This window comes from Pantherophis guttatus, chromosome 8 (genome assembly GCF_059756535.1).
Source record: "Pantherophis guttatus breed Tessera chromosome 8, ASM5975653v1, whole genome shotgun sequence".
Classification (NCBI taxonomy): domain Eukaryota; kingdom Metazoa; phylum Chordata; class Lepidosauria; order Squamata; family Colubridae; genus Pantherophis; species Pantherophis guttatus.
The window spans coordinates 57,856,901-57,871,872 of NC_142070.1; the positions used below are offsets into that span (position 1 = coordinate 57,856,901).

Here is a 14,972-nt window from a genome sequence, read left to right on the forward strand (position 1 = left end):
GGGGAACTCTGATGTAATATTTATTAGCAATTCCTTTTATTGTTTGGAAGGAAAAAGTTAATAATTTAAGTGTTCAAATATACAGATGTCTTTGAGACTGGTATATTAAAATAACTTTCATGTTAGCAGACTTTGTTGTTGTTAGTTGCAAAATCATGTCTGACCTATCGCGACCCCATGGACAATGTTCCTCCAGGCCTTCCTGTTCTCTACCATCCTCTGGAGTCAATTTAAGCTCATGCCTACTGCTTCAGTGACTCTATCCAGCCACCTCATTCTCTGTTGTCCCCTTCTTTTGCCCTCAATCTTTCCCAGCATTAGGTTCTGATCCAGTGAGTCCTTCCTTCTCATTAGGTAGCCAAAGTATTTGAGTTTCATCTTCAGGATCTGGCCTTCTAAAGAGCAGTCAGGGTTGATCTCCTCTAGGACTGACCGGTTTGATCACCTTGCAGTCCAAGGGACTCGCAGGAGTCTTCTCCAGCACCATAGTTCAAAGGCCTCATTTTTTGGCGCTCAGCCTTTCTTATGGTCCAATTTTCACAGCCATATGTTACAACTGGGAACACCATAGCCTTGACTATACGCACTTTTGTTGACAGGTTGATGTCTCTGCTTTTTAGTATGCTGTCTAAATTTGCCATAGCTTTCCTCCCCAGGAGCAAACGTCTTTTAATTTCTTAGCTGCAGTCTGCATCTGCGATGATCTTGGAGCCAACGAAAATAAAATCTGTCACTACCTCCATTTCTTCCCCATCTATTTGCCAGGAATTGAGAGGGCTGGATGCCATGATCTTAGTTTTCTTAATATTGAGTTTCAAGCCAATTTTTGCACTCTCCTTCTTTACCCGCATCAAGAGGCTCTTTAATTCATCTTCACTTTCTGCCATTAGAGTGGTATCATCTGCATATCTGAGGTTGTTGCTATTTCTCCCAACAATCTTAATTCCAACTTTTGAGTCATCTAGCCCTTTCTCATGAAGTGCTCTGTATATAAGTTAAATAGGCAGGGTTACAGAATACAGCCTTGCCAGACTCCTTTCCCAATTTTGAACCAATCAGTGGTTCCGTGTCCAGTTCTCACTGTTGCTTCTTGACCCGCATATAGGTTTCTCAAGAGACAAATAAGATGGTCTACTACTCCCATCTCTTTAAGAACTTGCCACAATTTGTTGTGATCCACACAGTCAAAGGCTTTAGCATAGTCAATGAAGCAGATTTTTTCTGGAACTCCCTAGCTTTCTCCATGATCTAGCGTATGTTGACAATTTGATCTCTAGTTCCTCTGCCTCTTCAAAATCCTGCCTGTACTTCTGGTAGTTCTCGATCCACATACTGCTGGAGCCTAGCTTGTAGGATTTTAAGCATAACTTTACTAGCATATGAAATGAGTGCAATGGTGCGATAGTTTGAACATTCTTTGGCATTGCCTTTCTTTGGAATTGGAATGTAAACTGACTTTTTCCAATCCTGTGGCCACTGTTGAGTTTTCCAAATTTGCTGGCAAATTGAGTGTAGCACTTTTACTGCATCATCTTTTAAGATTTTGAATAGCTCAGCTGGAATAACTGTCACCTCCACTAGCTTTGTTGTTGCTCAGATTTCCTAAGGCTCTTTTGACTTCGCATTCCAGGATGTCTGGCTCGAGCCAGTCAGTGACCACCCCATCGTGGTTATCAGGGACATTAAGCTCGTTCTTGTATAGTTCTTCTGTATAATTTTGCCACCTCTTCTTAATCTTTTCTGCCTCTGTTAGGTCCCTGCCCTTTTGGTCCTTTATCATGCCCATCTTTGCATGAAACGTTCCTTTCATATCTCCAATTTTCTTGAAGAGATCTCTGGTCCTCCCTATTCTATTGTTTTCTTCTATTTCTTTGCACTGTTCATTTAAGAAGGCATTCTTATCTCTTCTAGCTATTCTCTGGAATTCTGCATTCAATTGGGTGTATCTTTCTCTTTCTTCCTTGCCTTTTGCTTCCCTTCTTTCCTCAGCTATTTGCAAAGCTTCCTCTGACAGCCATTTTGCTTTCTTGCATTTCTTTTTCTTTGGGATGATTTTAGTTGCTACCTCTTGTACAATGTTGCGAACCTCCATCCATAGTTCTTCAGGCACTCTGTCTATCAGATCTAATTCCTTAGATCTATTGTCACCTCTACTGTATATTCATCAGGGATATGATTTAGTTCATACCTGAGTAGCCTAGTGCTTTCCCCTACTTTCTTCAATTTAAGCCTAAATTTTGCAACGAGAAGCTCATGATCTGAGCCATAGTCAGCTCCTGGTCTTGTTTTTACTGACTGTATAGAGCAGTGGTTCTCAACCTTCCTAATGCCGCGACCCTTTAATACAGTTCCTCATGTTGTGGTGACCCCCAACCAGGGGTGGGTTCTAAATTTTTTTACTACCTGTTCTGTGGGTGTGGCTTGGAGGTCATGTGACTGGGTGGAAGTGGCTAGCTGGTCATGTGACCAGGTGACCATGGCTATGTGTATAGGGACTACTCAGAGGGCTGAAAAAAGTCACTTCTGACAGGTCCTCGGACTTTTGACTGGTCCTCAGACTTATGACCATCCTCACATTTATGCCTGTGCAGCATTCTTAACAACCATGTCAATCATTTCACAACTGCTTCTCTTCAACATGGTATAAGATAGGGCAAAAAACGTAAAATGTGAGGACAGTCGTAAATTCGAGGACTGGTCAAAAGTGCGAGGACCAGTCAAAAATAACTTTTTCAGCCCTCTGAGTAGTCCCTGTGCACAAAAGGACTACCCAGAGGGCTGAAAAATGTGATTTCTGACAGGTCCTCGCACTTTTGACCGGTCTTCGCAGTTATGACTGGTCATCATTTATGCCCATTGTACCATTCTTAACAACCGTGTCACTCATTTCACAACTGCTTCTCTTCACCATGGTGACAAGATAGGGCAAAAACGTAAATTGTCAGGACAGTTGTAAGTTCGAGGAGTGGTCAAAAGTGTGAGGACCAGTCAAAAATAACTTTCAGCCCTCTGAATAGTCCATATGCATAAAAGGATACAGCAATAGAGAGGGATGAAGGAAGGGAAGGGAAATTAGAGTAGGAGTGAGGGTAAGAGAGGGAGGAAGAGAAGAGGAGAAGGAGAAAGAAAAAGGAAGTAGGGAGAAGAAGAAGAGGGGGGGAAGAGAAAGTAAGAAGGAAAGAAAAGACAGAGGTGGTAGGTTTGAGGAGAAAGATTGCTGTACAATAAAAAAGATGAAAGGGAAGAAAGCCAACCCCAAACAAATATTAAGATAAAGAATGAATTGTTAAACTTTAAAGAATAAAAGAGAACAAATAGGAATAAATAGCAATAATTAGAAACACACATACAAACATACAACATATTTTCTTTGAACAGAGTATTTGGCCGGTTCACAAATTTAAACAGTTGTAGGAGGTTAGCACCCACCCCTTTCCTAGAAGAATGAAATATTTTGGGAAATATTAAAAAGGCAGAATATTATATTTCCCTGGATGAGAAATGGAGAAGCATATTTTACAGACAAAGCAGCTCCCTCCTTCCTGCCCCCCACCCTTTGTTAATGGGCCAGAGGCAGAAAGTCAATCCTTTGTCAAAGGACATTTGCAACACAATAGCAACAGAAACTAACACAATGGGCCCCATCTAGCAACCGAAACCCACCACACGTGACCTGGGAAGCACATGTGACCATCAGCCAGCAAGGCTAGCTAAGACCCCCACGCCCTGGGAGTCTGACAACCAATCAGGATACTCTTTCGGGGCCCCAAGAAATACAAAGCCAGAGAGAGCATAATAACCCAAGGATTTACTGTATCTGCCCCTTTTCTGTTCAGGAACTCAAGCCATGTGATCCTGTCCACCATTAAACCATCTTTCCAAACAGTCTCCATGTTTCCAGTGTCTTTTTCCCCACTTGGAGCAGAAGCCAGAAGGATATTTCTTCCAACACAGTATTTAGTCATTTCAATTAAATTTACAATTTCTATATTTCCTTTTTACCATATTTATTCCTCATCTATTTTTTAAAAAAACCAATATTACCCTTCATCCTCATCTCTAATCTTAATCAAATTCAATTTTTCCCTTCTATTCTATATTATACCCCTTCGCATTGTCATCTATTTTTATATCCATCCTCACATTGGTTAATTATGTAATTATGTAATACAGTTGTTTAATACAAATTCAACATTTTAATATAAATCAATTAGTTATATAACTATCTTTTTGTATATTAATCAATATGAACATGAATATTCCAATTATTTCCATGCAATCCAATTTCTTGCAAATCAATTAATTATATTTACCAATAATAATAAACCAAATAATTTCCCCCATATATTCCTCCAAACCACAACTTAACCATTTCTGCTTTCAACACAATATACAATTAATAGTATCTCAATTATTACAATTCCCTAGTTAAATAGAGCTTTTTTTCTTTTGTGTTTTAAAATCTTGAACCTCCTCTTTTGCCCTAAATTTCCCATTGTTTGCAGTCTTGCACCTACCTTTTTTGGTGAGGAAAAAGAAAAAGAAATCTCTCTGCCTGATTTTGTCACGTTGCAGCAAAGACCCTGCTTCCTTACTTTCAATTTCGCTTTTTCAGCATAGCTAGGGGAAAAAAAATTGCTCCAGGAATTTACCTCTTTGCAGCTAGCTAGCAACAGAGCCCTCTGCAAAACAGCTGAGAGCAAATCAGCTGAGAGTCTGGAGGCTGATCAAATCAACTTATGGTAATTAACCTATGCTGAAGCTGAAAGGGGCTGTTTTTTCTATTTTTGCAGGCACCGGTCTATTCATTTGTTTTCTTTTAACACTGATCAGCTGTAGAGCGGCTCTTTGAAGCCCCGCGGCAAGAATTTAAAGTTTTTTTCCCTCTAGCCATCAGCTGGGACTCCGGAGGCAGCAATAGATTGGGAGTGGGTGGGGTAAGCGAACGGCGAACGGCGATCCAACAGAGGCAGAGGGTGAGGGTGAGTGAAGGCGGGGGGGCGAGAGAGGGCTTTGGCGATCCCTGTAAAATGGCCATTCGACCCCCAAAGGGGTCGCGACCCCCAGGTTGAGAACCGCTGGTATAGAGCTTCTCCATCTTTGGCTGCAGAGCACATAGTCAATCTGATTTCTGTGTTGACTGTCTGGTGATGTCCATGTGTAGCGTCATCTCTTGGGTTGTTGGAAAAGAGTGTTTGCTTTGACCATCGTATTCTCTTGACAAAATTCTATCAGCCTGTGCCCTGCTTCATTTTGTACTCCAAGGCCAAACTTGCCTGTTATTCTGGTTATCTTTTGGCTTCCTACTTTAGCATTCCAATCCCCTATGATGATAAGGACATCTTTTTTTAGTGTTAATTCTATAAGGTGCTGTAGGGCTTCATAGAACTGGTCAATTTCATCCTCTTCACCACCAGTGATTGGGGCATAGACTTGGATTACTGTGATACTGAATGGTTTGCCTTGGATTCGAACTGAGATCATTCTGTCATTTTGGGGATTGTATCCCAGTATTGCTTTTCCTACTCTTTTATTTATTATGAAGGCTACTCCATTTCTTCTGAAGGATTCTTGCCTGCAGTAGTATACCTGATGGTCATCTGAATTAAATTCACCCATTCCTGCCCATTTTAGTTTGCTGATTCCTAAGATGTCGATGTTCAGTCTTGTCATTTCTTGTTTGACCATGTCCAGCTTGCCTTGATTCATGGATCTTACATTCTCCTGTGCACTGCTTAGAGAGTCCAAAGCAATGGCTGATAACCTTGTCTGATTGGCCAGAGACTGAGTTGTAATTTGTTTAAACACGCCTTCTCCTTCCTGCTTAGCTCCAGTTTGTTAACTCAGTTGGCCTATTCTGATTATCCTCCATTGCTTGGACTTTCTTTACTACAACGCACAGGAGAAAATTATTTCAAAAAGCTTCGTTTCTGCTTGGAAGTAGTTTCTGGAACCATGCCCAGCCAAGTGCCGATCAGCTGAGCGGTGGGGCTCCGCGGTGGAATTTTTTTTGCAGAGAGGCCTGCGCGGCGCTTGGAGTCTCCAGCTTCTTCCTCAATCGCTCTGGAGCCGGTTTTGTGAGTTTTGGCGGCGGATTGGCATGGGGAGAACCGTGGTGTTGGCTCTGCACCTCTGTTTAACCGGGCAAGGATCCGTGGTGTTGGATTCCAGATCCTTGGAGCAGGCTGTGTTACCATTCGTGCTTAAAGCCTTGGTGTAGACTCAGCGCCATTATGAGTCCCCCCCCCATGCAGCTTTTATTCTACTCACTTTCAAGCCATGCTGTTGGCTTGGTGATCTTAAAGCCCCTAACTGCCCTCCATACTGGGGTTTGTATACACCAGGGAGGTGATTGCAAAGAAATTGGCAATAATTAATTCGAATCTTGCAAAGAGGAACTTTGTTTGGCTGATTCACTGTTACCTCATGGCTTTCAAAATGGCGTCTCGCAGTAAATCTCCTTCTCATGTCTCTGCCTCTTCCTCAATTAGGCATCAAGCCTTGGAGGCTCCTGCTTCAAAAAGGGAAAATCTAGATTCAAATTACCAGTTACTAGATACCAGTACTCTGTTCAAACCTCTATTTCATTAGCATCTGAGAAAGATGCCATGAGGCGACATAGTACCTTAGATAGGCAGTTTGATATGGCCAAGAAAAGAGCAGAACCTAGATTGCAACATTCAACTTCTGCTTGCAGCGGGGAAACTACTGAGGCATTAAGCAAGGAACCTTTGACTCTGGAATCCCAACCAGGTGAGTTTGGCTGGTCTCCCTCTGCTTCTCCTAGCACACAGCCACTGCAGGCAGCAGATATGGAGGCTCCGTGGGACATAGCCATTACTGAGCCTGGTTCCTTTCAGCAGCACAGGGGCTCCCATGCCTCTGCCACATTTACATCCACCGCAACGGGGCTCCGCCCGGAGGAAGGCCAGGGCATTGCACTGTCACAAGATTTGTGCAACATGATTGCCCAAACTATTACCAGGGGCATTGATGCTGCTTTTCTGCAACGGGGTTTTTCAGCCCCTCTGCCAGCAACAGACCCGAATCCAAGACCCACTCCTCCAGTGGGCCAGGTGGATAGGGAGTACACTCGTTCTCCTTTACCTCGTTCTCTAGACACTGGTTCTCCTTCACCTTCACAACAAAGTGACATGCCCTTTAATGGCGACGAAGAGGAGATGCTGGATTACAATTTTTCTGAGGATGAAAAGGTCATTCCTGATAAGCCTCCTGTTACGGATCTGTTTCGTCAGGACCTATTTAAAACAGTATTGTACAAGGTTAAGACTACAGCCAATATGGGAGCACTTATTGGGCAACCTGGAGGATCCTCGGACCCTCATGATCCCATGGGTCTTCTCTCAGCTTTTCTAAACAAACCTTGACAGCCCCAAACAATCCACTATGAAACTGGAGTTGGCAAATGGTTTATTGCAGCTGCAAGGTAGCTCCAAGGCAACGCTAAGTTACATTAGTTTAAAGTTGGCGCTGAGAGCAACTGCCTCTTAGCATTTTTATATGTCCACGCAGGCTCCACCCGTTCCACACACATAATGAACAGCTGAGCTATATCCAGCTGAGCGAGGCATTCAAACGGGCGGTCAATTATCCCTGTGCCGGCCTGTGATGTCATCAAATGCTGCCGCCTCCTCTGCTCATCCGTGAGCCTTCCTTTCACTGCCGATCCTCTCCCCCAACGCGTTCAGCTGCCTAAACACCCTGTGCCACTATCACCAGCCCCTGTGAAGAGTTTCCCCATGCTTTCAGGTATCTTTGGGTCACGTTCCCACAGCCTCCTCTCCTCCTCCTCCCATATGTGTTGTCGAGCAGGAGATCGGGCTCGACAACTTCTTTTTACTGAGCCTGTGACTGAGCAAGTAGCGGTTCCATCCCCTAAGCTCTTTGTCGATGTCATACAACGGCAGTGGAAACAGCCAGGATCCATTTCTGCCCCTAGTGGCATGGATCGTAAAATGTACATGGTGGAACAAGAACTTGAGGATCTCAATCATTGATGTTCCGATGTCCAGCCTGGCATCATCTAACATCCTTCCTTCCGATTCAGCTGAGGGCCTGAAACTAGAAGATCGAAGGGCGGAGCTTGCTGCTCGTAAAACCCACCAAGCAGCCACCTGGGCCATTCGTTCTGCCACAGTGGCGTCCTTCTTTTCTTGTACTTCTCTAATTTGGCTACATCAAATGCAATCCTGGGTGTCACCTGAGGACACCCGTTTGCATCAGGACTTGAATAAATTAATCACTGCCACTGAATATTCAGCAGATGCTACCCTCACCTCTGCTAATTTCTCGAGCCTTAGCATTTAGTGTCACCTCCAGACGCCTCTTATGGCTAAGGCACTGGCAGGCAGACAGGAAAACAAAATGGCGTCTAGCAGCGGCCCCTTTCAAGAGTGACCCCCTCTTCAGGGATGCCTTGGATCCCATCTTGGTGGAGGGTAAAGATAAAAGGAAGGTCCTTCCTCATGTATCCTGTCGAGTGGACAGACGATTGGAGTATCCTTACTGCAGACCGTCCTTTTGTGCAACTGAGACAGGCTTTCAAAGCCCGGCCTACCAGAGGACCTTCCTACCAACCGCGGACAGGCCGCAACCACGGACCTTCCTTTTGGGATCATTCCGGACAGCCACAGAATAGACACCCCTTTCAGGGAGCTGGCTACCGACTGTACCGTCGGTCCAAATGACTGTCCCGACAAAGGCCTTATAGGCGGTCGCCTGGGCAGATTTGCAACCTGTTGGAGACACACAATCAATAATGCCTGGGCATTACAGACCATAACACTAGGTCTCACCCTAGAGTTCAGTTCCAGACCACCTCGATGGTTCATCCAATGCTCTTTCTCTTGGGACACCACCAAGAGCTTTCTGATGGAAGCTGAAATCCAGAGAACCTGTACCTGTTCTGCCCCAGCTATGGACCCCAAAGAACACAACACACACAAAGTCTGTTCAAATCTTAGTTTACTAAACTAACTCTCCTCTTCGTCCTCTTCACTTAAGGGAGCTTCTGGAGGTTCTGAAGGCCCTGGCTGAATCCCCGCCTCTGGTACCACATCTTCTCCAGCCTCCTCATTGTCCGACTTGAGTGCCAGCTGCACAGGCTGCTGGCGCAGCACCACACCAGCCTCCTCGCTGTCTGAATCAGCTACTAGCTGTACAGGCCGCGTATGGGCCACAACAGTACCTTTTTAACATCAGGGGTCCAGCTTCTATTCAATACTCTTTCTGGTGCAAAAGAAATCGGGTGACTGCAGGGCCATTTTAGACCTAAAGGAGCTGAATGTTCACATCAAATACAAACGCTTCAAAATGCAATCCCTGCCCACAATTCTGGGCTGCATAAGACAGGGAGATCTTTTGATATCTATAGATCTCTGAGAAGCTTATTTGCACGTGCCCATCAGATCATCCCACAGGAGATTCCTCAAGTTCTCCTACGCGGGACTGCACTACCAATACAAAGCTCTGCCCTTCGGACTTTCGTCTGCCCCCAGAGTGTTCACAAAACTTCTGGACGTGGTGGCTGCTCACTTGTGGATGAAGCCCATACATTTGCTATGTTATCTGGACGACATTTTAGTTCTGTCTTCGTTTCCTCAGCAGGCGAGTCTAGATCTCCAGACCACAGTTCAAACCCTCCAAGACCATGGGTTTACGGTGAATTGGGAGAAGAGTCACATGACCTCCTCCACCAACCTGGTCCATCTGGGAGCACAGATCGACACTCAGGCCAGCCTCGTCTTCCTCTCCCAGGAATGTCGTTCCAGCATCCACACCACCATAAGGCAAGTCAGAACCCTCAGACGGGTTCCCTTGATGCTTCTTTCCCAATTGTTAGGCAAGATGATATCCTGCCTACTGATTATTCCTTGGGCGAGATTGCATTCCTGACCTCTTCTATGGTTCCTATTACCAAGTCAATGGGCGGGGCTCAGCAACTCCCCCAAATGGATAAGAGTTCCTTTCAAGGTACTGAGATCATTGAGTGGTGGACGTTGACAGCCCTGGAACAGGGCTGTTCCTTCAAGGAGCATACCCACCTGACCCTTACCACAGACACCAGTTTTTTCAGATGGGGTGCTCACCTGTAATCCTGAGTGATCCAGGGTTGGTGGTTTCCACATGACCTCCTCATGGACATCAACTGGCTGGAACTGAGAGCCGCTCATCTGGTGCTTCACTATTTCCAGCGTCATTTGTCAGGGCAACACGTGCTGTTACTGATGGACACAGTCAAAGCATATGTGAACCATCGGGGGCATAGCGCTGATCTGAGAGGCTGCGGCGATAGGTCTCTGGGCAGAGAGACACTTGTCCTCCCTGTGGACAGAGCACATCTCTGGGTCCTCCAACATCCAAGCGAATTGGTTGAGCAGAAAGACCATCGATCAGGCAGAATGGAAACTTCATCCAGATCTGTTCCGTCAGCTTTCAACCAGATTCAGCCCACCTCAGGTAGACCTTTTCGCCAGCCCAGAGAATGTACAACTTCCTCAGTTCTACACCAGATTCTGATCACCAGGGGCTGAAGGGACGGACGCCCTCCGTTGTCCATGGCCCCAAGGCCTGTTGTACACGGTTTTCCCAATACCTCTAATACCGAAGGTCATCAGGAAGATCCTGGAGGAAGGCGCAGAGGTTCTTCTCGTGCTCCTCACTGGCCAAGACAGAACTGGTTTGCGGCTCTATTGACCCTATCAATATCACCTCCCTGGAGGATTCCTCCAGACAGGATCTCCCTCAGCCAGGGGGCCACACTCCATCCGGACCCTCAATGGCTGCAGCTGGCCGTCTGGCCTTTGAGAGGGAGATCCTGAAAAAGGACCATTTTTCAAAAAAGGGTAATCTCTACCATTCTTGCTTCTCGATGTCCGTCGACAACTCGCATATACAACACTACATGGACCTCCTTTTGCCACTGGTGTACTAGACATGTACTGATTCCAACCTCGGCATCTGAACCACAGGTATTGGACTTCCTGCAGGAAGGATTAGAGGCAGGACTAGTGGTTAATACACTCCGCAGACAAGTAGCTGCCTTAGCAACTATTCTGTCCTGCGAGGGAGCTTTCACCCTCTCTCATCATCCAAGGGTCCGCAGCTTTCTAAAAGGGGCTTCCAATCTACGACCTCCACCTGTTCACAGATACCCTTTTTGGCATCTCTCCCTTGTTTTACAGGCCTTTACTTCCTCTCATTCAAACTGTTGAATTCCACCAGTCTCAGGCTTTTGATCTTTAAGGTCACCTTTCTCATTGCCATCACTTCTGCTCGCAGAATCTCGGAACTGGCAGGTCTCTCAGTACGGAAGGACTTGTGTATTATACATCCTGATAGAATCATCCTCCGTCTGGATCCAACATTCATGCCAAAAGTCAACTCCTGGTTCCACAGGGCCTAGGAAGTCATCTTACTGGATTTTTGCCCAAAGCCCAAACATCCTAGAGAACATCAATGGCACACCCTAGATGTACGCAGAGCCCTGTGCATATACATCACCAGACGGCACCCTTCCAAAAAACAGAGGCGTTGTTTGTCTCATTTCAAGCCCAGGTCCCAGGGCACGAAGGTGTCTCCATCCACCATTGGTCATTGGCTCAAGGCTTGTATTTCTCTGGCTTACGACCATCAGGCCCGACCTATTCCAGCCTGCCCACTATACTAGAAGTGGCCCACTCTACTAGAAGTGCAGCCACAACAGCGGCTTGGGCCACTCAAGCTTCAATACTGGAGATTTGCAGGGCGTCGCCTTCTTCCTTCTTTTGAAACTATAAACTTGACATGTTTGTCTCAGCAGAGGCAGCTTTTGGGAGACGGGTCTTGCAGCACGTTCTTCCAGTCGACAGGACCCTGGAAGGTTCTACTCCCCATGCTAGGGATACTTAGCTTGGGCATATCCCATTGCTTTGGACTCTCTAAGCAGCGCACAGGAGAAGGAACATTGTACTTACCTGAATGTTCTTTCTACGTGTGCTGCGTGAGAGTCCAACCCCTCCCTACTATTCTGACAGGAATCCAGGGTCTGGGAGAGTATGTTTTTTTCCATCTTTACAGGCTACGTCTTCTCCACATCCAGACCATCGTTAACAAACTGGAGCTAAGCAGGAAGGAGAAAGCGTGTTTAAACAAATTACAACTTAGTCTCTGGCCAATCAGACAAGGTTATCACCTATTGCTTTGGACTCTCATGCAGTGCACATTGAAAGAACGTTCAGGTAAGTACAACGTTCCTTCCAGGTTCCTATGGAAAGAAAATCTTTACAGCATCGGACTTTCCTTTCACCACCAGATGCATTCACAGCTAAGCACTCTTTTACCTTTGGCCCAGTTGCTTCACTCTTTCTGGCATACTAGTCCTAGTCCTAGCCCTCTGCTGTTCCCCAGTAGCATATTGGACACCTTCCAACCTAAGGGGCTCATCTTCCGTCATATCTTTTTTCCTTTTGGTACTGTCCATGGGGTTTTCATGGCAAAGATACTGGAGTGGATTGCCATTTCCTTCTCCAGTTTTGTCAGAACTCTCTGCTATGACCTGTCTGTCTTGGGTGGCCCTGCACGGCATAGCTCATAGCTTCATAGAACTACGCAAGCCCCTTCGCCATGACAAGGAAGTAATCCATGAAGGGGGTTAGCAGACTAAACATCCTGAAATCCAAATAATTTTGAGGTCAGAAATCTGGGTCAAGAACTGGATTTTCTCTGGACTTGTGGCAGCTTCCAGAACTTTTAAAAGTGGTTTGTTTGGTGACCTATTGAGTTTTTATGTGTACTTGATAGTTTAGAGCTGCTGATGCAAAGTGATACATGATCCAGCACTGGATGAACCAAGGAACACAACAAAGTATCTGGCATTTGGAGTGTCATCTGTTTGTTTTCTCTAATATTCAGGCTTCTCTTAATTGACATTTCTTGATACTAAAAGAAATGGGGTCTATTGCTATGCACAAAAATTTGTTCTTTAAAATCTACTTTCCTCCATAATATTTCCATTTTCTCTGCTTATTAAAAAATCTAATGCACACTCATTTCTCCATTACCTGGTAAGGCATAATTTAAAATACGTCGATATTATTGACTACACTTATTTATTATGCAGAAAATAAGAAGACAATATAAGTTAATTAATGCATTTTTTTCCATATATTTTTGCAGATAGGTGATCATTTGTTGAGTGCAGTACAAAGAAAAGAAGGCAAGGTATCTGCAAGAGTGAAATTTCGTGATGCTGGTAAAAGAGGCAAACAAAAATCACAGGTGATGAGTGTCAGTTGAAGAGTGATGGGTTTTCAGTTTATTTTATGATTATTTAAGACTGAATTATGAATTGAGTATGGTTAAAAAATACCCTTGAGCATATGTGACCCTGAAAAACACAGTAATATATGATGACAATTATATATAATTGAGTCTTAAAGATTAGGAAATGATCCATACATATGATTTATGCACCATTAGCTACGTTTAGCTTTTTACTTCCAAAGTTGAAAGATGAGGGGGATTGTTGTGCTGTGACTCCATGACCCACAGTGCAAAAGAAGAAGTTATACAAGTTGTGATATCAGCTCCAAGATGCCCAAAATCCTGACATCTTTTTTCCTTTCTTCCATTCATATCCATAGATAGAAATCTGCTGATGAGTCACATTATAATGTGCTCCAAAAATGTGGAGTATATTTTGGTGATGAATATAAAACTCTAAAACCCTGTACAGTAGACTGTTAAATTTTGTATGTCTAAATGTGACTAAATAAACATCCTCCAATATGGAATATGGATTGAGAAGTGGTGTTTCAAACAGACTAGATCTGGAAGCGACCTTAGAGGTCTTCTAGCCCAAACACCACCTCAATACTGCTATCATGTCACCCCTAGTCCTTCTTTTCTCTAGACTAGCCAAACCCAACTCCTGCAACCATTCTTGATATGTTTTAGTCTCCACCCTTTAATCATCTTAGTTGCTCTTCTTTGCACTTTTTCCAAAGTCTCAACATCTTTTTTGTAATGTGGTGACCAAAACTGGATGCAGTATTCCAGGTGTGGCCTTACTAACAATTTATAAAGAATTTATAAACAATTTATACTAATACTTCATGTGATTTTGATTCTATGCCTCTGTTTATACAACCAAGGATTGTATTGGCTTTTTTGGCTACTGCCACACATTGCTGGCTCATGTTTAAGTGATCATCCACTAGGATTCCAAGATCCCTCTCATAGTTACTGTTTTTGAGCCAGGTTTTGCCTAATCTGTACTTGTACTGTTGGTACTTTCTGCCTAAGTGTAAAAACTTGATTTTCTCCATATTAAATTTCATGTTGTTGGATAGGGCCCATTGTTCAAGTCTGTCAAGATCTTTTTGGATCCTGAGCTTGTCTTCTGGGGTGTTAGTTATTCCTGTCAGCTTAGTGTCATTTGCAAGTTTGATGAGTTCCCCTTCTACTCCCTCATCTAAGTCATTTATGAAGATAATGAAGAGTACGGTTTGTCAGCCAGTTACAAATCCATCTGATGGTGTTGCTGTCTATCCCACATTTTTCTAGCTTACCAAGAAATAGGTTGTAGTCTACTTTGTTGAATGCTTTGCTGAAGTCTAAGTATACTAGGTCCACAACATTTCGCTGATCTAATTTAGTCACTTTGTCAAAGAATGAAATAAGATTGGTTTGGCATGATCTGTTTTTAACAAACCCATGCTGACTTTTAGTTGTAACTTTATTTGTTTCTAGATGTTTGTTTAGGGTCAGTGTTACATTTCAACTCAACTTCTATATCGTCTTCAACGGGGCCTGGAAAGATTAAAGCTTTAAGAGGGTAGTAAGAAACTTAGATAGAGATCAGAATTGAAGAATGCTGGTTTTGGACACTCAACAGTTCAAAATGGAACTTTGAATGAGAATTGGTATATGTGTGCAGAAACATTTGCTTTTGAGAAGACTGCTTGATGAGT

General features: G+C 44.1%; 1 protein-coding gene across 10 annotated transcripts in view; it reads left to right on the forward strand.

Annotated features, from left to right (window-relative positions):
- Positions 1-14,972, forward strand: part of CC2D2A (coiled-coil and C2 domain containing 2A) — a 285,150-nt gene that overhangs the window by 24,773 nt on the left and 245,405 nt on the right. For all 10 annotated transcript variants that reach the window (XM_034408876.3, XM_087875257.1, XM_034408877.3 and 7 more), the window contains one exon: positions 13,177-13,278. In XM_034408876.3, the coding sequence (XP_034264767.2) occupies positions 13,177-13,278 (102 nt within the window). The remainder of the gene's footprint in view (positions 1-13,176; positions 13,279-14,972) is intronic.